The 22588-nt window shown below is 45.1% G+C and overlaps 1 protein-coding gene across 13 annotated transcripts in view; it reads right to left on the bottom strand.

Moving 5' to 3' along the window:
• Nucleotides 1–10638: 10638 nt before the first annotated feature.
• BIN1 (bridging integrator 1) overlaps nt 10639–22588 on the bottom strand; it is a 91597-nt gene continuing 79647 nt past the window's right edge. For 8 of the 13 annotated variants that reach the window (XM_041408294.1, XM_041408313.1, XM_041408342.1 and 5 more), the window contains 4 exons: nt 20991–21083; nt 20102–20212; nt 19207–19308; nt 10639–16227 (listed from right to left, as the gene is read on the bottom strand). In XM_041408294.1, the coding sequence (XP_041264228.1) occupies nt 16120–16227; nt 19207–19308; nt 20102–20212; nt 20991–21083 (414 nt within the window). In that variant the 3' untranslated portion in view covers nt 10639–16119. Of the gene's footprint in view, nt 16228–17946; nt 17998–19206; nt 19309–20101; nt 20213–20990; nt 21084–22588 lie in introns of all 13 variants that reach the window. The other 5 variants (XM_041408263.1, XM_041408323.1, XM_041408282.1 and 2 more) reach the window with 1 other exon arrangement.

The following is a 22588-nucleotide window of genomic DNA, read 5'->3' as shown; positions in this document are numbered from 1 at the left end:
CGCAGGGCAACACTGCCACCCTGAGCTGCTCCTGCGGAGCTGCACGACAGCAAGGCAGCAAGACGTTCAGCTGCCTAAGGCAACAGGACCTTTGTGCAGCCTGGATTAGGCAAGAGCTCCCACTGCCATGAAAAAAGCTCTCAAACTGCTTTTGGCTTCAGCCAGACAAGTTACCAAAGTGGAATGGATGTATCTCATTCCTAAAGCCCAAGTAATGTGTTAACCAGGCATGGCACTCATGGCAGTGCTGTCCTGATAAAAGTCTGTCAGGTGTCAGCTGTGACACCAGTCCATCAGTCCAGATTCCCTGCAACAGAGCCACTGCTGAGCCTCCCAGCCTTCCTCACTGGGAGAAATGCCGCAGTTCAAAAAAACCAACAACGTGGAGTGTTTGAAGTACAGAGACTTTGCTTGGCTTCATGATACAAAGTCCCATACCTGGACATTTATCTGCAAACTGTGGCAGTGTTTCAACCCTGACTGTAGGATCTCCTGTCTCTCCCCACAGTGTATTATTCCTCTTCTGCCAGGGCCACCCTTCAAGCATCCTTCCTTGCTCACAACCTGCCTCCTGCAACTTTCCAATGGCTGGGGGGTCATGCTGCTCCCAGGGGACCTGGCCACCTCACAGGGACTCTTTGGCTTTCTCACAGGAGCTGAGCCACCTTGAAGGAAGAAATGTACCCTTTGCACAAGCATGTCAGTAACACACAGCAGTCCCCTGAAGTGTTCGTGGAGATAGCCTGTCTGCAACACTCTGTGCAACACTCAGCACGCTGACTCTTTAACATTAGGCGGAATTTAGGAGAAAAAGGTATGTGGTTCTTTATACTGTACAGGTCAGTGCTATAAATCTGGCCTTTTTAAGTGCCTGGTGTGATCAGTGCTTTCACAACCTTTCAGTGTGCTATAACCAGTCCTGTAGCTTTCACTCACCACAGGGTGTTGCAAATGAAATACTTTGGTCCAGCAGCCCAGGAACTTTTACATCATGAAAATTTGCTTTGTCACAGAGTCCATTAAGGGGAAATGGTGCTGTGCTGCAAAGCAAGTCTTCTGTACCCCTGTAAAATCATATAAATCAGTCTCACTGCTGGGAAGGACTGCAAACAGACTGAGGGAGTTCTGCAGTGAGCCAGGGCTATTAAGTGCTATTGACTGGAATTTAAAAAACACAGGGAGTTGCTGGTTCTTTTAAAGACCATGTTAATAACTATAACACACACACCCCAGCTCCTCATCAGAGAAGCTGGCCTTGTCTTCTATTTGCTGCTGAAAGATCTGCCCAGCTGCTATTATACTCTGCCCTTCTCCATCTGAGGGCTGGGCCACACTCCTGGTGTGATCCAACCTCAAACAACAGAACTTTTTTTCATCTGAAAAGTGGGGGATAAAACTTGCTCCTGATACTAAGAAAGCAGAAAAGAAATAACTCTCACAGCTGTAGGGCTTTATCCTAATTACAAAGCTCGTTTACCCAGTTCAGATGGGGCCTGTTATCCTTCTTCCATCCAATCCCATGGATAAGGGACACCTGCAAGAATATTTCCATCCAGAGCAGCAGACTACAAGAAAATTGAACAGGATTACATGAGGTGCAGTGCAAAGGGCCAAAAGATTCCCAAACTAACCTCACAGATGGTGTAAAATCAGGAGAAAATTCATGGAGGAAAACAAACCTTTGAGGGGAAGATATGAGGGACATGGCAAGAATACTGAAAATAAAAAAAATCTTTGCCAAACTAAAAATCATCAAAAGGCATGAGATGCCGTCAAGTGCAGAGACATGGACCAAAGATTGCCCAATTGATCCCCATTGAAATCGCAATATTTCATTTCCCTTCCCGAAAGGAAATGAAATTTCCTTTCGGGAAGGGAAACGAAATCTTGCGACCCAATAAAGAAAGACTTACAAATGCTCTGGAAAGGAGATACAATCAATGAAATGTGACTGAAAAAAGCCCAAAAACCAGAAAATTGGTATACTTAGTGATTACAAGAAAATGGTCTGGGAGGAAAGGAGGTGCAGTGCAAAGGATCAAAATATGCCAAAACTAAGCTCGCAGACAGGATGCAAGAAGCATGCTTCCTGCTGGGTCTCCAGAGCCTCCATCCCAACTCCAATTGTTTTCACCCTAAACTTAGAGCCAGGCTGCAACACTGCAGGGCTGAGGTCTTTGTGAGCTATTTCTGCTGAAAGAGCAATGCTTTTCCTCAGCAGAAACAGCTGAGGTGGCAGGATCATCCAAAAGCCCCAGATGCCACAGCTGGAAGTCCTGCAAGAGCTGTAAAGAAATTTTTTGCAAGCAAGGACTCACCTCTGTCAAAGCCAGCTCTTGAGCCAGCCAGGACCCTGGCTGTAGTGGAAAAGCAAGATCTGAATGTCATAAGGAAGAATTGAGTCTGGAAGAAGCCATTAGAGTAGAGCATTACTTGTTCTCACACCAAACAGTTGGTAGCCTGTTGCCATGTAGTCTTGAATTTGAAGAAGCAAAATCATACTGTGCTGTCCCTAGTAACTCTGAAAGACACTTTGTCTCTTCTGCAATGGCTGTTGTAAGAGAGACATGTTCCTTCCAGGCTGTCCCAAAAGGAAAATCAACCCCTAGGAGACATATCATGCTAGCCTACCATGATACTGGACTCTTGGGACAGGTTTCCTGCTAAGAAAACATGAATAATATTACTTCTGGAGATGAGAAGTAGTCCATCTCATTCCATAGGAAGCCCAATATGTCAGTGATTTCTGAGAGAAACTTGATACAGTTCAGGGACTAAACAGGATGTGAGGTGAGAGACCTATAAACCAGCCTCAGCTGCTGTGCTCTTAAGAGCCTGGAACTCTGTGATCTCCTGTGATTATGCAGCAAGTCTGGGGCAGGGCAAGAACCAAAGCCAGCTCTCCTGAAGCCCTTCGCAGCTGAGATTTCTTTCCTGATCCACCTACCCTTATTTAGAGATGATCTTCAATGTTCCAGAGGCAATAGTTTATCAATGGCAAGGACACCAAATTATACATTTATCTTGTTTACTCTACCTTGGCATTGGGTATTTCTGTAGCTGCCAGTTCTCTGTGACATGTGACCAACATTCTTGAAAATGGGATTTCTCAGAAGTGTCTTGGCACCTCTGACAGCAAAACACCCATGATTTCAGTAGGATGTAGGCATGGAGGCTTCTCAGTCAGTCCCCACAAGTATTTATGTGAATCCTCCAGCACCTAAACACTGCAGAAAATCCAGCCCAAACATCACACTGTAGCCTCCCACTAGGAATACTGAATAGTTGCAAAATTGACATGAAAACCCAGCAGCCTCCATGCAATTTCCCAGCTGACAGCTGCTTCCACTACAGCAGTGCCTATGTTCGTGTGAGTGAGTATCAAAGGAGGACAGCTCTTGTACATCATCACATTTGGCCAGAAGATAACTAAGCAGATGACAGATAACAGACAGAGACAGGTGAAGCAGAGGTGCTTTAGGAGTGCTGCTGCTGTGAGACATTCCATGTGTCACAAAGACTTGGCCTGGCTGCCTGTCCTGCAGAGAAGGGCCACTGAAACATTGCTCTCTTTGCTACTGTTGTGCCAATCTGTCCCTTCACCTTTAGCCATGGAAAGCCCAATTTTGTTTTCTGCAGCTCAAGATCTTTCTGCTCAGCAAGTGTGATGGTTGGCACCATCCCTTAGCATAAAACCAATGCCTCAGTTTTAAAAACTAAGCTGGGTCTGGTCCTTCCTGGAAGGCTGTCATGGTTTGTTGAAGCATCCATGTCCCTAAGATGCAAAAACTTGGATGAACATTACTGTGCACAGGGAGGGGAGATGCAGGAATGGCTTCAGTGCTGTGCACACATACTCTGTTACACACACACACACACACACACAGAGGCTGCAGCTCAGTGCTACAGACTCTCCAAAGGATGGTGCAGCCACAACAGCAAACACCTTAGGAGGTTAGGTCTTTTTCAAGCTACATTTAATTCCTTCGCTTATAAACTTATACATTAATAAAAAGGGAGTATTGGAAGAACCATTCATCTCCCAGTGCAAGTGTTTCAAAAGAGCATAAATGAGGCCTTGCAGGAGTTAAAGAGCACCAGAACAGCAGAAAGTTCAAGTGGAAATGAAAAAAAGTCATTACAGATTAAACCGGCTGTGTAAAACCCCCAAAGCTTAGAATTAAAAGCTTTTAAAAAGCTTTGCATGGACTCACTGACTCATCAAAATTTAAAGGCAGAATTATTCCAAAGGAGATGCTAACAGACTTTTAACTCAATGATGGAGAAAAAGTGGAGCAGGAAAGGATTTTTAAAAATAAAGAAAAAAAATACCTTTAAAGCCCTGATAGACTTGAGCTGGTCAAGCTCTGATAGCAGCACTGCTGAGTGGCTGCAAATCACATCTTCATTGCGGAGCATGAGGCAAATGCGCAGCTGGGAACTGCATGGGAAGCTGCTGCAAAAGGCTTGAGCACACTGGATCCCTCACACTGCCTTCTTCCGAGCAGTTCACCTCTCCAGAGCTCACAGCCACAATGCCTGAGGCAGAGGTCCCAGAAGGTCTTTAATCCAAAGGAGCTCATGCTGCATCCTGTGCTGTATCCACAGCTGCATCCAGCAGTCACAGCCCCAGGACTGCTGCTGGTCGTGACTCTGAACATTGGCTCTCAGCAATTTTCCCTGACCTTTCGTGCTCTTTAGCCTAATAACCATAAGGAGTGTTGCACTTCTGGCCTGGATACATATTTCCTGAGATTCAGAAACAGAGCTCAGAGAGAAACAGAGGTACAGACAACCCAACTTTAACACCTGAGAAAGCTCCACAGGAAATTTTCTTTTGGGCATCTCAATTCATATTGAAAAACTTGGGATTAAACTCTTTCTTTTTCAGGATGTGTAAAGAAGATCACAGCAATTTCACTGTCTTTCCCCTTGGGTTTCTTAACACACACTAAGATCTACAGGATTCCCTCCTGCTGCTGGAGATAAAAATAGTGCAAGCCAAGGGCTCTGCTTGGGAGTGCTCCATATCTAAGCTAAGCAAAGCTAGTCAACAGCTGCACCACCTTACATCAAAAAAAACCAAAAAGCTTAATTAACAAAATTGTAAAATTTGTACAATATTTGTAGTATGAATATTATGTTCTAATATTTTGATTTTCTACTTTTCAGTTCCACAATAGCAGTGTGTAATTAAAATCAGGAAATAGATGTCTATAATAAAAATTGAAAAATTGAAACAGAAAAATACAGAAAATAGGAGTTTGGCAGACTGGTATTGCACATCCACTCACTGAAACTCAGATTTAACTTTTAATCTCAGTTTGCTTTTAAGGCAAATTTGAAAATCTCAGGCTAGCCCAGAAATAGAAAATTAAACTTTTGTTTAAATCCAATCCACATTCATTCCTAATCACCTTCATCACCCAGAACTTATTGTATCAGAACAATAATGGCAGAGGAAGACTCCATACCTGGCTTTTGCCCCAGTTTCCAGCACTAATAGACAGGTCTTGAGAAAGCTGCAATTTCTACAAAGGGACTTGGAAAATAGACACAGAGCTCTCTGAGTCTGCTGCTATGGCACCTTCGTGTAGTCCAGGTCCTTTAAATTGCACCTAACCCTGCTGCAGATCCCACTAGAAGCCCACATGAGATAATACTGCTTATAAACAGCTTGAGTATCAAAATTAATCACAATCAAGAAACAGGCCACATTTGGAAGGAGGAAGTCAAAAACATAGTCTAATTTCAGGCAGAGAAGACATTCCTGGCTGCCTCACACACTCATCAGGAAGTCATTTGTTTACTCATGATTATTATTATTGATGATAAATGAAGTGTGCTGTAAACCCAAGGCCGGAAGAAGCTGTGCAGCTGGAATAAGATGCTCCTCAGATGGCTGCTCTGGGGAGACTGAAATGTTTTTGCAGAGCTAATTGCCTCATAAATTGGTTTTATTCTCCTGGCTGAGTCTAATGTCTTCTTTTAAAGTTAATAAAAAGAACTCAATTTGCTGATTGTTCTGGACTGGTACTAGCAAAAAGAGCTGCTCAGGGACTCTGGAAGGGCCCAGACAATTCCTCAAAGCCATTGCAGCTTGGATGCTAAGTGGTGACAAGCAAGGTGTTCCCTGTCTGCTATTTAATGTGCTTTCCAGTGATGCTGTCACAGTGCGTGCCTTGGGTATCCCCAAAAACGTTTGACGGGGAGAGATTATAACTGACAGCCTCCTGTAGCAGACTCCAGGGCTTAGGGATTGAGAGAACAGAGCAGGTGTTTATGCCAAAGCGTATGTTATCAGCAGGCACGATGTGAGCTCAGGTCCCAGCAGTGCTGCAGCGCACAGCAGCCCCGGGCAGCCCGGTGCAGCCTCCTCACAGCACACATCCCATGGGTCAGGGCCACCAGCCCACAAACTCACCACTTCCAAGCGCATCCCTCTGCAGATCAGCGTCTGAGCAGCTCTGCAGAGGTTTGTCAAATGGGGCCTGCAGAGTTACACCTAAAGCTGGTGCACACTGACAAGCCCCATCACAGGCAGCGGCTGTGTCCTGCCCCACCAGAGAGCCGCACTGGTGTGGAACTGCACCAGCAGGAACATTTTGGCCCTGGTCAGGTAAGAAATGAGCTATTCCCAGCTGCTGATCCTTACCTACCCCAAGATCCAGAGTGAAGTGTAAGCCCCTCACTACACAGAGTCCCTGCCTTTCCAGTCAGGAAGTAAAGTCTCTATCCATGACCATGCCACGTGCAGTGCCTGGATGCTGCATGCGATCATTGCAGACGCACCAGCTGCAGCCACCACACCTACAGGACCTCTTTGATAACCTGAGATAACTGAGGAGGTCACAAACCTACAGCTTCTTAAATGGACACAAAGTTTTCAGGAGTTAAGTAGGGACTCACTCTGGAAAACTTCAGCTGAAAACTTCAGCAGATATCCAAGGAGGCTGCTTAAAGCTTGGTGCCCCTCAGCCCCTCACACACTGAAAGGATCAAATCCTTTGCTAGTGCTGAGCACAGGAAATTCAGCTCTGATGCTGAGCTTAATTAAATAGAAATATGAAGTAAGAAAGAAGGGCTAATTAGATAGAAATGCAGAGTTAAAGGATGTGAATGCTGATGAACCTAATAATAGACAATAATGCTGTTAAAGGGAGTTAAATGGATTGCTTAATGGATGGAATGATCTATAGTATATAATATATAAAGTACTTAACAGTAAACATTTAATTACCTCTTCAGTTGCATTTTTCTTTACTGTGTGGTGAAAAAGTGCTTCATAAAAGAGTTATTGGATGGAAGTAATTTACAGTCCTGCAAAAACATCTGTATCGTATGGGAAGAGCAACAATTTGTCAGAGCCACAGCAGAAAGCCTGAGACACAGTGAGCAATGCTGGAGCTGTCAGATAGGGCAGAGCAAGGCAAATTAAATACCTGTCCTCCTGGTATGGTACATCACTGCCTCTGTGGGGCAAGAGGCACAGCCTTCCCTGATGTGCCTCCCAGGAGGGAGGGCTTAGGAAGCAGAAGATGGACACGACACTTCACAAGATGGCTCCAGGTGAAACTTGCTGAGGATGTAGGAAGGTGACCACTTGTCACAGAGGAGCAAAGCCAGCTTCTGCTGTGTGTCATGGGGAAAGTTCTTAGAGGGCTGGAAGCATCCCTGGTTAATGTGACCATCAAGTGCAATGCCAAGGCCCAGCCACTAAAACACTGTGACTTCTCCCAGCACAGATGAGCTTTTTTCAGTTTGAGCTTCTCTCAGATTTCCCCAGGGAAGCCAGCCATAAGTCTGGCACACAGAAGGTGTTTTCAGACGTTTGGGATGTTTTGTACTGGAACAGGGAGCTCATGGATGTCACGAGTGCCTCCGTGTGGCCAGCTCACTCCTAAAGCAGCATCGCCCTCAACAGCAAACACAGCACTTTCTGCAAAATCAATAGTCAGGTCTCTCCTGGAGGCCTCTAATAGAGATGTACAGAGGCAATCCTGAACATTAGAGAGGGGAAGTCACTCCAGGAGGCTCTCACAGGTCTCTGAATTGGGGAGAGGAGAAATTAAAATCTGTGGCACAGGGGTTTCTGTACATTCCTCACTTCTGCTGTAATAGGCATCATTGTGACCATCACAGAATGTGCCCTAAAGGGCCCTATGATCATGTCCCTTTGGGACGCAGGACAAGGCTTGCACTCCTTACTGACAACACAGCAGCAGTCTCAGTCCCATCACATTCATTTCACACCCTGGGCTGTATCATGACGCTCAAATTATGAAAATGTGTGCAACTTAATTTCTATACCTTGCACTCCTGCTAGAGCTTTTTCTTTCTCCTATCTTATTGCTAAGCAGCTGGGACAGAGGAAATCCCTTGCACTCAGCCCTCTCCCTGGCAGGGTCACTACTGGAGTGGATTGCTTCCTCATCACTTGGATTTCAAAAAGCAGCCTTGCTTTCATGTCCTTGTTACAGCACGGCTCTGTCATCTCCAGTGCCTTATGCAGCATAGGTGGCACCTGAATTTCTAAATATTAATTCACGAGGAAGTGCTGAGACAAGCAGAGTACATGTGAAGAAGTCAGCCTCAGCAAGAGGGAGCACAAGCAGGACGTGAGGTAACACCAGCACCAGGAAAAGGAAAGCTGATATTAGGCTGGGGCTGCGCCAGAGTTGCCTACCTAACGTTGATAACTAACAAGTTCCCTTACAGATCCATTCCCCCAGCATCTGAAAAAAACAATCTCACCCAAAACCTCTCAGCAGCACATCAGAACAGCTCACAGACTGCCCATTGCTCCTGGCAGGGGGCTATGCCTCATCCAGTGGGAAGCGATAGCTGTTCCATTGCCTGCACCACAGGGCCAAGGGGAGCAGCCTGGCCATTAACTGCCCATGATGAGCTAATTAATCATGGGCACTTGCTGAATTCCTGTTCCCACACCATTATTAATGGCTCTGTGGATTGGGCTGCACAGCAGAGGCTCCTCCACATGCTGAAGCAGCAGTTCTGCTCTGCAAAGGGCACCAGCTTCACCCAGCCAGCAAACAGGAGAAATTGCTGAGCGCTGCCCCAAACTCCCATCTCCTCCTCCTCACCATTGTGGACTGACTCCTAGCTGCCCACTGGGGCTAAAGCTTCCTGTCAGGGGGTCTTCCCAGGTGGCATGGGCTCCTACAGAAGGACAGCCCTGGTACCAACTTGCCCCTTCATGTGGGCATGTCATGAGGACACCAGTCACTCTCAGTCCATTGCAGCACAGAATGCCCTGGCTTCCACCTTGCCACTCCCAGACACTCCAGCCTCACCTGGTGCCACATGTGTCTCCTACATGTTAGAGGCTTCCTTCTTCAGCTGTGGTGCCAGAGGGAAGCTTCCCTCAGCGTGATGAGATCCACTGAGGTTGGACCAGGGCCCCTTGACCCTGATTCTGCTCCAGATGTGCTGCCAGGGCTTATACGGCCACAGCCTGCACACAATGACACCAACTGCTGCTTGTTTGGAGCAACAAAACATCACTGGGAATTAATTATGCAGGTGAGCAGAGACTCTGACAATGAATTATTCACCTCTCCCACTCGTCCATCTTCTCCCCTCCCATTTCCTTCCTATTTCTAGGCGATGGCAATGAAACTCTGTGAGGCAGGACAAGCAGAAGGCATGAACACAGCCTCTGGGTCATGCTCCTACCTTGTGAACTTCTACCTGCAGAAGAGCTGGCCCAGCTCAGCCTCACAGGAGCCACCACACCAAGGCAGAGCCTGAGTCACCAACTGCAGTGCTAGTTCCAGGGGCACAGCTTGCCTCTTGCTCTCCCTCTGCCACAAGATGTGACTCAGGTCCATCCCAACGCCAGAGGTGAGAGGCTAAAAGGCACTAAACCCTCCAGGCTGGCTGGAAGCAAAGGAATGGTGCAACTCAGCCTAGACAGCTCCCTGATCTGGCTCTGGTGCTTGTGGGGTTGCTTCCCAAAGCAGTGGACTCTGGCAGTCCATCCATCAAAGTGCTAGCTAGCACCAATTTACAGCTGTGCCAAGCCTGTCTGGAATCAGGCAGGGAGAGAGTGGCCCCAAAACCAGTCAGCTATGAACTGTGACTCCCTCTAATCTTGTCCCTCAATCCCTGTGGCTGATGGGCACAAACACCCCATTTCTACCTGCAAAAGAAGTGTCCCATTTAAAGAGTAGAACCCGAAGCCAGCCTGGAAACTGAGCTCACACAGGTGTGGCAGCAGGCCAGAGGGAGCTGAGAAAAGATGGGCCAGGTGGCACAGAGTGCCCTTGCAGTGTCATAGTCCCACCAACAGACCTGCCTTAGATGATGAAGGTCACATCATTTTGGGGCCAGTAGCCAATAAAAAGGAAAGATCTCAAATCCTTCCTTACACTACATTCATTTGGCATCACAATCAACTGGAACAGAGATGGCTGCTACAAGAGCTTACCCTGCTGTTGTAAGGACCAGCATCACCTTCTCCATCCCATGTGATTGTAAGAACTCCCCATGTTAAAGGTGCCTGGACACCAAACATCTATGAAGCTACTCACCTCTGTGGGGAGAAAAATGTCCTGAATTGTTTCAGCTTCTTAATATAAAGGTAGGAAAAAAATAGAGAGAGAAACTGACGCAAGATTTAGGATGACACAAATTATATTTCTGAACATCACCAAGAAACAAGATGGGACAAATTTATCTAGTACTTGTGGAACTGGGTATCACAGCTCTAAATACAATGGGAATTGTTCAGCTTTGATTAAACAAAACAAAAATTAATTAAAAAACCACTCAACCCCCAAACACGTTTCAGGTCATTGTGATTAAACTCAGAGACTGAATTAACAGAAGGAAAAGAGATTGCTAATACACTGCCGAAGTCGTTCCCACTTAATTCAGCTAAAGAGAAGCAATAAGCCCAGGACTGCATCTGGCAAGTTTCAAGTAGGGACCTTCTACATGAAATGCAGACTAGGGTCACAATAGCAGAATAAGCTGCAAAAGGAGGTGAAGGAATTATAGCCATAGGACACATGAAAGTACAAGCTTATACAGACCAGTCTTCACAGCTGTAGTTTCTCCATTTAGTTTCATATGCAAAATTTCCAAAAGAGCCTTTTATTCTTAGCCCCCATGTGTGAGCTAAACCTGATGGTTTGTGAGGGCTGGTGAGACAATCCAGCTCTGGGCACCACCCAGGACTCCTTTCCATCAGGAGTTATGCAAAAAGGTGTGAACCAGAGGCATGTAAGCAGAGAGGTGTCTGCACCAGCACCAGGTGAGACAGTACCTGTGTGGCAAGGAGTTGCTTCCCTTTGGTGGCCCAGAGAAGAAAAGCTGTTGCTTGTTTACCTGATATCAGCACTATCAAGCTGCATTGTGTAGGATTTGCTGATGGACACATTTGTGCATCTTCTAGCTTTGCACTTTTTGGCTGGTGGGACGTGCCCAATGCTGCCATCATCCTCAAAGAGCATGGGAGAGGCTGGGAAGTGAGAGGAGCGGGAGAATGGGGCCAGTGCTGAAATCAGAGGTGACTGTGTTAGATGCACACAGGCCTTGTCTGTGGGAGATCCATAAATCTTCCTAGAAAGGGCTGAGAGACACCTCTGCCTCCTTCAGACAAGGACAGTCACTCTTTTGGGGCACTGACTGCACAGCATCCAAAATATCTGTGGCAGAGCATTGCATCTGTCTGGCACAGAGCAGGAAACGGGATGCTCTGAACCCAGTGCCACTGGCAGGCAAGAAGCACCTGTTGTCAGATTGAACATACACACCTTGGCCATTCCTATTTTGTTCTCAGCCCTAGAGAGTTTCTCCCTGGAACTGTGAGGTGAGGGAGTCAGTGTATCAACCCAAAATGAAAAAGATAACAAATCATCCCTCTATCCTCCTCCATCTCGTTAGCCTTGGACCTTTTCCCTCCAAGAGACTACTGCAAAACCTAATTGAATGACATCCCAGTTCCAGGTAGAATTTGGAGTCCTCACTCCTGCTCCAAGTCCCCTTGGTCTTGGGGCTGTCTGCTTTGGCCACAGACTGAGGAAAGCGGGACAGGAAAGGGTTCTGCAACAGTGAACAATGCTTCAAGGATTGTGGCACAATTCACACAAAGCACTACCAGCTTTGAGCAGCTGGAAATGAACCTGCACAACCCCATTTACTGCATCACCACAACAGCCAAGCAAAACAAAGGTGATAAAAGCAGACAGCTGAGGAATTCCCATAGAAAATAGCATAGCGTATGGGGGAATCCCACCTGGAACACCACACTCTTCTTCCCCCTAGGACCTTTCCTTAATTCTATCAAATAGATATCTTAATGACATTGCTAAGATAGAAAAAGGGGTAAGAAACAATATCTTATTTCTTTCTTATCAGTTGGGTAAATATTAATTCCCACACTTCATACTAGGATTAGGCTCAAACTGGAGTAGTATCACAAATCTGTAACCAAACTGAAGACGACAGAGCAAGAATGTCTAAGTCCAGCTACAAAACCAGTCAATGGCACGGGATGAGAGATGCTTTTATTTTTCACCCAGTAGAACAATCAAGTGGAAGATTATTAAATGGGGAAAACAGCAGCTTTGATGGGCCAGATACCAAGTAATCCCTGAAATGTGTCCAGTGTATCTGTCAGCGGAGCAGAACTGGGCTTCTTTGGGTTCTCTTCAGTGGATAATGTATTTGCAAAAAAATGCAGCTTAGAGTTAACTGAAACCAGTCATCAGATTAAGAAAAAAGGCAAAGGCAAAAATACTATTAACATTAAAACATTTTCTTTCAGCATTTTCAAAACAGAAGGTTTCACATTTTTGCTTCAAAGCAACTTGTTACAGCCCAAGACATAACGTTTGTTAAAATGCAAGCCTAGAAATTACTGTTTCATTTTGGTATGAAAGTATGTTTGTTTGTTTCAATTTTTCCCTTTTTCATTCCACTGAGAAAATGGAAAAAAAATTGTTTCAGGTCACCCCTACATTTTTTCTCAGATTTTTCAGTTCAGCCTGCAAACTGAAAAACCAGAAGGGCACAGCCTTGGGAGTTTACTGTCCCTCTTTCTATTTGAATCAGATCTAAACCAAAGAAAAGGGGAAGTTCATTTCACCAGGTAATACCAACCAGAATCAAGGTATTTAGGAGATGTAAAAACACTGAAAATGGGAGGAGCCATGGCTGTTTACAAGGGGCTGAACAACCCAGGAGACAGATCTCCTGGCTCTGAAGAACACTGCCATCTACAAGTTTCCTGCTCTGCCATCCTACTTTCACATAAGGCAATTTATAAACTGTGGGTCTGATCCTGCATTTTCAGAACCTGACTGAGATGTGCTGACACCACTTATCTGTGAGCAATGCAAGATCCAGGTAACCCACCCTAACCTGCTCTAAGCCAGGGGGCTTGGGGGTTTTGGGGTTGGGGGAAGCAAATGGAGAGAGACACAACACTCTCCCCGCCACCAGCAACACTGGAGCATCGCTCGTGTGACCTGAAAACAACATCCCTTTTTTGCAAAGTGCTACCACTTCTGCAGGGACAATACAGTACTGGATAGTTGCTCTGCAAGCTCAATAAAATCAAAAGGCCTTACAAGGATCTTTGTTGGGACAGTCATCTGGTTCAAGCACAGCAGAGGACAACAACAGCAAAAAAAAACCCCACAATAAATTAGGTATCAGCACAGCTTTCTAAATGGTCTAGAACAGTTACTACAAGACAAAAATCACAGCTCTGGTAACTTAGAATCTTGTCCTTTTTTAAAAAAAAACAAAGCTATTATCCACAGGTTTTGCATAAAAATAAACATTTTAAGCTGACAGCATTATGTTAATTGGATCAACCCGCTTTTTTATATATATATATTTCTATGTATATTTAAATGTGTATTTTTATATGAATAATCTTTAAAGGAGTAATGGGAGTCACAAATGCATAAAAATAGATATTTTGAAAAACAAAAAAGAGTAATAATAAAGACAACCCTGATGAAAAAGGAAAAAAAAGTCAAACAGGGCAGTATTCTAAAGCAACAGCTCACCATACCATAATTTGTGGAGTCCAGTCCTTCTGTATTGTGAGCAGTTACTCCTAAATACTATTGGGGTTTCTAACAGTGATGCAAAATAAATTCCTGCACATTTTTTCTTTTAAAAAGAAAATGGATTTGGGTATATAGGACAGATTTAATGCCTGTTACATTGCTGTAAATAACTAGCATGGATCATCTCCCAAGCTGAAAGCATGAGGAACTCCAACAATGCTTGCATCCATAAGAATATATTTTCTAATCAAAATCAGATCTGTTCCTCCAAACAGAGGAGGAACAAAAAAAAAGCTATTTTTTTTTTTTAACACAATTTCTGCCCTACAATGCTTTTCTGCTGTTCTACATATAATCCAAAGAGACTGGGAAAGGTGAGATTTTCAGTACTCTGTCAGCATTTTGTGCAGCTTTGACAAAAGCCAACTCCTACCAGTTTGGAAGATAATTTCAGAGTGATCCTGAGCATGGCATAACCTCACTGTTAAAAATCCCTTCAGGGCAAAACAATCATGGGGGAGGAGGGGAAGCTGTAAAAAATTAAAATAGCCTGACTTGCTTGCCAGCTGCATCAGTATTCAAGTAAAGTTTATAAAGTACCTTTGTGGGACTTTAGAGTCTTGGAGAGCCAGACCGGCTTATATTAACAAGTGTAATATGCACTTAGAATATGCCTTGTCATCTGCTTGTCTAAACTTAAAAAAAAACAAAACAAAACAACAAAAAAAATTCAAAAACAAACAGAAGCAAAGGAAAGGTAAAGGAAAGGACTCAGCATCAGTATTAGACTGCAGAGTGTCTTCTTGACACTGACAACTTTGATATTCTTGCCTTCCTTTCTGATGCATTACAATAGCATGAAGTCACACAGCCATTTTAAACGAGCATTTCAAGAGTCCAGTTTTCATAGAGGTTAACTTGATCATCAGCACAGCACTGAGAAAGCTGATCTAATGATATTTCACTTACAGAACTCTTACAAGGAAAATAAGAAATGCAATTCCACAAAAAACAATGCCAATGAAAAGCACAGAAAGTAACTTGTTTTTTATCAGTGTTTTCTCTTTGATATTCTTACAGAAAAAAAAAATTCTTCCCTTATCTCTGTCTTTAAAAGCAAATTTTCTAACCAGTAGATTTTACAGCTATTTTCCACCTACATGAATCTAAATTTTCTGAAACCACTAATAGGTTTCGGGTTTTTTGGGGGGTAGGGGATGGGGATGTGTGTACTAGAGGATTTCCTTGCCTAAATTTCAGACATCCAAACGGCATCTGTTTGTTTCGTCTTGTTTTTCCTCTTGAATTTGTCCATTCCCCTTAGGATTTCAAAGGCCAACACTACTGTGAGAATTTAGATCTCTGCATTTGAAAGAACTTTGGACTGAGCACAGCTTCACACATTTCACCTTCTTCATGCCCTTTCCATGTAGTTTCTTCTACCTTTACATGTATAAAATCACAGTTTATGTAACATTGTTTTAAAGGAAGAAAATAAAACACACACACACACACACATACATTGTAGTGGTGAACACTATACACTAAATTTTTTTTTTTCAACAGCATAACAGAAAGTTTGGCCTACTGTAGGTTGAAGATGTAGGGAAGGCTGAATTTTTATGGTTGCCATGCAAGCCACCTTCAAGACAGAACAGATTAACCCACCCAAGAGCAAATGCAGCTTTCTACTTTCAAGCCGTTTGACAAATACTGCCTTTCCAGGAACCAGACTGACATATGACAATTCAGTCAATGCAGTACTTGGAGAACCTCACTGAGTTGCTTCTGCATCAGTCCTTTGAATCCAAATGCTGTTTAAACCAAAGGGGAAGAGGGTATCTGAATTGCCTTATTATTAATAATATGTATATATTTCAATAACACTTGGAATTTCAGTTAACTTCTGAAACCTTGCCCTTAGAGAAGAACACACCCTTTAAATTGACTTTTTTTTCAGGCTTCTATTCCTTCATAATTCTCTCTTCATTTCCTTTTGTTGTTCTTTTTCAGTTATCTACCAGAAAACTTGCTTTCTTCCAGCAGAAACGCAGCTGGTGGGCTTGGACTTTCACTGCACCCGTTCTGTGAAATTCTCAGGGAAAACCCCTCGGCATTGGTCAAGTTCCTTATGCTGGATCCAGTCAGACTCCTTCACACCCATCAGCCATCCTTCGTCCTGGAGGAGAAGACAGAGATCAGATGCTAAGGGACAGATGTGAGCAGGGATTTTTCTTACACAGTGCAGGCCAAGGAGGTGTCAAGACATTACCAAAGCCATGCTCTTATTTGGCTTGGAGACAATCCAGGAGGAGTATCAGGGAGAAGGAAAAAATGCTTTTGTTTCCTTTTAAACAGAGAAAAGGCTACATCCCACCAGAGTTCATACCAAAGCTCCCATCTGACCCAGACTGTGCAGACACAGTAAAAAATAACCAAGCGTAACAGAAACCTGTTATAATTTACAACCACTGAAACAGGAGAAATTCTGCCAAAAGAGACTTCAGAGCTAGAGGATGGGAATCACCTATCTCACCCTTCGCAATGCAAACATGAGGGGTCTAGCATTCTCCATAGCCATAAAAGAGACAGGCACCTCCAGCATGTAATTCACCCCATCTATCTCAGGCACAAGTCTTTGGAAAGGATGAATCAGCCCCAGGAGGTGCTCATCCCTGCTCCAGTCAGGGCACCCAGATGATTGGCATTTTAGAGGTGGTACAGGCAAAATGAGTCTTATTAGCTACAATGAAATCCTAATCTATGGGAATTGGGAGCTGAGGAACCCAACACATCTTCCCAAAACTCAGCAATCTGTTTGGTTTGATGCAAGGTGAGGTTAGCAAAACTCCCGAATTTTGGCTACATGTGATTTAGGTCTCTCAATAAGGTCTTTCCTAGCCTCCAACATCTATAAACACAGGTGAATTTTGACTCAGGCAAAAGGAACCCTGCTTGGTAGAATCTGCTCATGAGCAGAACCAGACTTCCCACTCTGCCTGCAGACTGGCATTGAGATTTCTGCTCCATCCTAGACACATGAGGGAGATATTCAAGATATTCAAGGTGGGAGGGCTGCACTGAGCTTGCAGCTCAGTCTACAACCCTCTACTCTCTGCATGCCTTGGAGCTGCCATAATGGAAGCTCCCTTCCATGCACACACCCCACTCATTTGCAGTGGGGCAGCCCATGGGTTTAGAGTGCAGCATGACCCATGAGAGCTGCACAGCTCCCAGAGCCTGCAGGCTCACTTAGCCCTGGCTGCTGCCTTAGATTGGAATGTTCAGGAGATGTCATGGGAATGACACAAGATGGGAGCCCATCTGCAGCAGCCAGCTGCAGAGGCTGTGGAAGGATGGAAATGCCATAAATCAGGAAGACAAACAATGAGGCAGAAGACACTGGGCCCAAGCGTCTGGGAGGCAACTTCCAGCTCACAGCATGTCAGGCACAAAAGCTCATCCATTTGCACATAGTGCTGTGTCAAAGAGCACACATGCATCACTCCCACCACATCCTGCTATGAAGGGTCTCCTTGGCTGTAGGGATCAGACATGAGGATCCAGATAGGACCTTAACAATTTTAAACCAGATCACTTGAAGTGCCAGATTAGAAGTGTTGCTGCCTTCAACCCTTTCTTCTATTGAGAGAGATGAATCCAGGCCTGGGCATACCCACAAACTGAGACCTAAGCTGCAAGGTAGGGATGGGAATCAGTCTAGTATCCTAAGCTCCCTCCACTCACGTGCACAGTTCATGCACATGTTAACAGCCAGAAAATCCTGGCTGGGTGTGGTTGAGGTTAGGGAAATGAGTTGTAGCATAAGATACACTGTAGAAGGGTTAGAGGGCTTCAGTGCAGCTACAGAGTCATGTTAGCAACACTCAGAGCTCACCCTCTGCAGCTTGGAGAGTCTTGAGTTCATGGCTGTTGCACCCACATCCAGCTAAAGTGCAAACACAGGGCGTTGAAAAACTCTGATCCAAAAACGCCATCTGCTCCACAAATGCCATCTCCTACCACAGAAACTGGGGGAGCTGAAACTCATTTCCCATCCAGAAAGCTTTCTGAGAAAGAAATGTTCACAAACGCTTGTGCAGGGCAGTCCCACCCAGTGGGGACTCTCATCTCCAGAAGGAATCAGTGCCTGTTCCCCAAAAACCTCTCCTCCTGTAGCTGTGTGGGAACTGTTGGCATTTTATAGCTCCATCTCACAAGCATCAGCATGATCTGCCTCCACAATTCACAAAGCCAACAGCTGGGCCACAAAGAGGATCCACATTTTCTGAGTTAGTGAACTGCATCACCTTCCCTTTACCCCTTGTGAAATCCAGATCTTATCTGAACTTGGCCAAACCCAAAGACCCGATGACTGGACAATTTGGAGAATTCTCTTTCTTTTCCAAACAGAAACCTAGAGATGTGAGCATCAATTTTACAAACTCACCACCTCTCTCAGTCAAAGTAGTAAAACTGCTGCAGATTGTCAGCTGGGTGCCCTCAAACACAGAAAGTGGGGAGGACTTACTCAAGGCTTCTAGCTCAAATTAAAGAAAAACATGACCAAGTAAATTCAGGTAGAAGATGAGCAGCAAGACTTGTTCTCTGGAGCTGAGACCTGCTCTAGCCTTTGATTCTGCTGCCATCTCCTGACCAAACACAGTCATTTGGAAACAGCCACTGCTGTGCTGAAGTGCAAGACATCATCCACCACCAGCTGCTTTCTCAGAGCTCCAATATTTCTCAAAAGAGAGGAAAACATCATAAGCTATGAGTCACTTCTTTCAATGCCACAGTCTGCTGTAATGGTCATAGGGAATGCATCAAGTTTAGGGGCAGCAAGGAGGCAAAGCATGGGCCCTGATCAAGAGAGCCACTGTATGGGCTCAAATGTTTTGATGGGGACAAGAACCCATGGCTACTCCACATGCTTTATGCAGGATAATGTCTCCACTTTCCAGTGACAAGCAGAGTCCTCCCCTCTGTTGCAAGAAGCCAATCTCAAGCTCAAGGCCAACCGGCTCTCTTGCCAGCTCCCAGCCACAAACTAAGGGCTCAGCATTCAGCCAGCCAACTGTTAGTGAAGAAAGAAGCAGCTCAGGAAAGCCCCTTGGCTCCACCTGGCCCATGCTCACACCCTGCCTCCCCCACTCACCTGCTCCTCAGGGTTCTCAAATGGAATCACAAGCACCACGTCCCCAGCCTTCAGCTGCAGCTCGTCAGTGTCAGTGGCTGTGTAATCGTGCATGGCCTGGACCTGCAGGGACAGGAGAGCAGCACTTTGAGCACTACAGCCTAAAATGCCACCTGAAACCACACTAAATGTTATGAGCCTCCTGTCATTCTTCAGGGCTTTGCCATTCTTCTGCTTTCAGCAGAACTCACAGAAACAAATGGGAATGACAAAAGCAGAGAAGTGTTCCTATAGTAAGATGCTGTAAATTCTCACTTTCAGGGCATGATACAGCTGTGCTTTCTGGCTACCACACTCCCCTACAGACACTACATTTGTGGCTTATCCTCACCCAAAATCACACCTTCCTCCACACCTTTGCTGCAAGTGATCTTTGGCATATTCAGAATACCCACCCAACTTCCATGTCTAGTCCTATACTCTTCTCTGTTAATTCTGACTTTCTCACTTCCCTGAACAGAGTCCTCTGTTCTTGCTGGTGTTCCCAACTCTTCTCAATTTGTCAACTTGCATCAAAGTTTAACTTTTCCTGTCAGGAGCACATTTTATCCACTATCCAGAGTCTGTGACCAACACCACCACACCACCATGACAGAAACCACTCCAGCAGAGAGAACGGATTTTGCTGCACAGTACAGCAAGACCCTTAGATGCTGATGCTCTTACACAATCCTTTGAAACATCTGGAACTGCATGAAGCTGCACTGCTGGAGAGGAAGGTTTATCTCTCCTTCAACTTCTGTTCTGCTTTTCAATGTGGCCTAGGCCATGGCCATGCTGAGTAAAAGCAGCCAATGCCTTATAGGGGAGAAAAAACCCTCACCAGGAACTCAATGCTGCACAGCCACACACTCACCTTGAACAGAAATCCTGGGGGCATGTCAGCTCTCTCAGATGAAGCCCCTCCTTCCACAGTGCCATTGACGGTTGCAGGGAAAGTTTCCACAACAACAGCAGGCAAAGAGCTCTGACAGGCAGTGGCAGCCAAGGAAGGGAAAAACAGATATTGAGAAAAGAGAACCCAAAACTGAAGCTCCAAGTTCACCCTGGAGCATCCAGAGCCCAACCATCCCATGGCTTCAGTGGGTTTTCCAAGCACACCAGTCAGCAGCAAAACACCCCAAGGGACAGCAGAGGCAGCAGCAAGAAGGCAGGATTGGTGACGGCTGTCTTTCTCTGCTTAAGGCTGCAGAAAGGCAGGGATGAGCTGTAGGTTTTCTGAGACCATAATGCCTGGCATTTCCCAGTTGCTGTGGTCACAATGCAATCTCATAGAGCCCTCCTGGAACAGACAACTCAAATGTGACAGCCTGTAGGAACAAAGCTGCCATGAGTGGGACCTACCCGTCCCCTAAAAGGGCAGTAGTGTCACCAAAAAGAGAGGAGGCCTGGATATCCAGGAGACACAGCCAGAGCCCAGAGGAGAGGGTAGGTAAAGTAAATGGCAAGCAAGGGGAATCCAGCTGACAGCACAGCTTAGGATAGCATGGGCTGTGGGCTGACTTCATAACATGGGTGAAGGAACAATTATTTTACTGACTTTTCCAGCAGAACTTCTCCCTAAGCATTACACAGATAAAATGCAACAACTAAGTTTGGTTCCTGAATAAGAGCATTGTAACTCCTCTGGTGGCAGGGATGTGTTTTTCCAAGAAGCTACACAGCTCTTTTCCCAGTCCAGCCTCCCACATGTGCTGTGTAACAAAGGGATGGAGAAAAGGGATTGCAGTCCCTTGAGTGTTTACCGATCCTGAGTCAGCTTCAGTTTTAGATGCTTCAGCTCCAGCTGCTGCTTCTGATCCAGCTGCTTCAGCTCCTGCACGGGCTGCTTCTGCAGGCTGCAATACAAAAGTCATCCCAATGGGAAGTTACTCTCATTCCAGCCACACAAGTGTGCAGCAAAGTGCAGCCCAGCCTGCCAAGTGCTCTGTGCCACTGCCTGAGCCATCTGCTGACTAACAGGTGAGACACTGCAGGGTCTGGCTGCATTTCTGTCTTCCCCATTCTCTCCAACTCATGGAAATCACAACGAAGTCAGAAACCCTCAACTCCAGCCATGCAGTAGGCAATAATTCAGGGGAAATCAATGAAACACCAAAAATTCTGAGTGCCTCTTTCTCTCCATGATCCAAACTGCAGACCTACATCACACACAAACACAGTATCTATTATTAGATCTAGATTGCCCACTTGTAAGAGAATACAAGTTCTCTTGCATGCCAAAGAACAAGGATCTCTCCTTAGTCTACTTCCAAGAATAACAATCACAGAATATTTAAGTACTCGCCTACTCCCAGAAACAAAAGAGCGCGGTAATAATGTGTCCAGATATGAAATTTAGTCCAGACCCAGCATCAACATGACATTAGGACTGAATCAAACTGAGCTAACTTTCACTCCCTTCAATTTTGGACCAAAGAGTTGTGAATTTGGATTCTTTTGTGAATATTCTATTACTAAGAATTTTCTATGAATATTCCAGATGGGGTGTGTAACACATTTGCATTGATGCAAAGTTTCTACTGCACAAAAGCTGCCACTACCAAGGAGATTCAGTACCACCCACAAATCACTGCCTGACAATGACTGTTCTAAAAAGCCTGGGGACAGGGCTTTCTGTGCACAAAAAAAGACCAACCAAACATCTATGATAGACTTCCAGCGGTTCAAGTTTTTGTTTGCATTTATCTGGAGTCACATTAACTCTTTTTAAGACAAAATTAAAGATATTCATTTGCCCTTCCCAGAAATTGCAATAATGCAGGAAGTACATTGGATCTGGTAGCACCAAGGCTGCAAATCATCCCCTCGGGAGACTGGCCAGGCAGCATCTGGGAAGACTCCCAAGATTTGCCATTTTTAATACATGGGAATACCCAGCTTTAGCACACTACATGCCTCATACATTTGATAAACACATGTTGTCCTGTTTCAGCTGGGATAGTTAATTTTCTTCCTAATAGCTGGTACAGGGCTATGTTTTGGATTTAGGATGAGAATAATGTTGCCAACATTATTGACGATGTAGTTGTTGTTGAGCAGTGCTTACACCAAGTCAAGGACTTTTCAGGTTCTCACGCTGCCCTGCCAGCAAGGAGGCTGGGAAGGCAGAAGGACGGGGGGGGACACAGCCAGGACAGCTGACCCCAACTGACCACAGGGATATTCCAAATGCCATCATGCTCAGTATAAACTATGGGAAAAGCTGATCAGGCACCACTGCTCAGGAATGAGCTGGGCGTCAGTCAGCTGGTGTTGAGCAACTGTTTTTCATTTGCCTCACTTGGGTTTATTTTGGGTTTCATTTATCTCTTATTTTTCTTTTCATTACAATTATTTTGTT

The sequence above is a fragment of the Onychostruthus taczanowskii genome, unplaced genomic scaffold (genome assembly GCF_017590055.1).
Source record: "Onychostruthus taczanowskii isolate IOZ18803 unplaced genomic scaffold, ASM1759005v1 scaffold10, whole genome shotgun sequence".
NCBI lineage: Eukaryota > Metazoa > Chordata > Aves > Passeriformes > Passeridae > Onychostruthus > Onychostruthus taczanowskii.
This window is presented reverse-complemented; position numbering and strand designations above follow the sequence as displayed.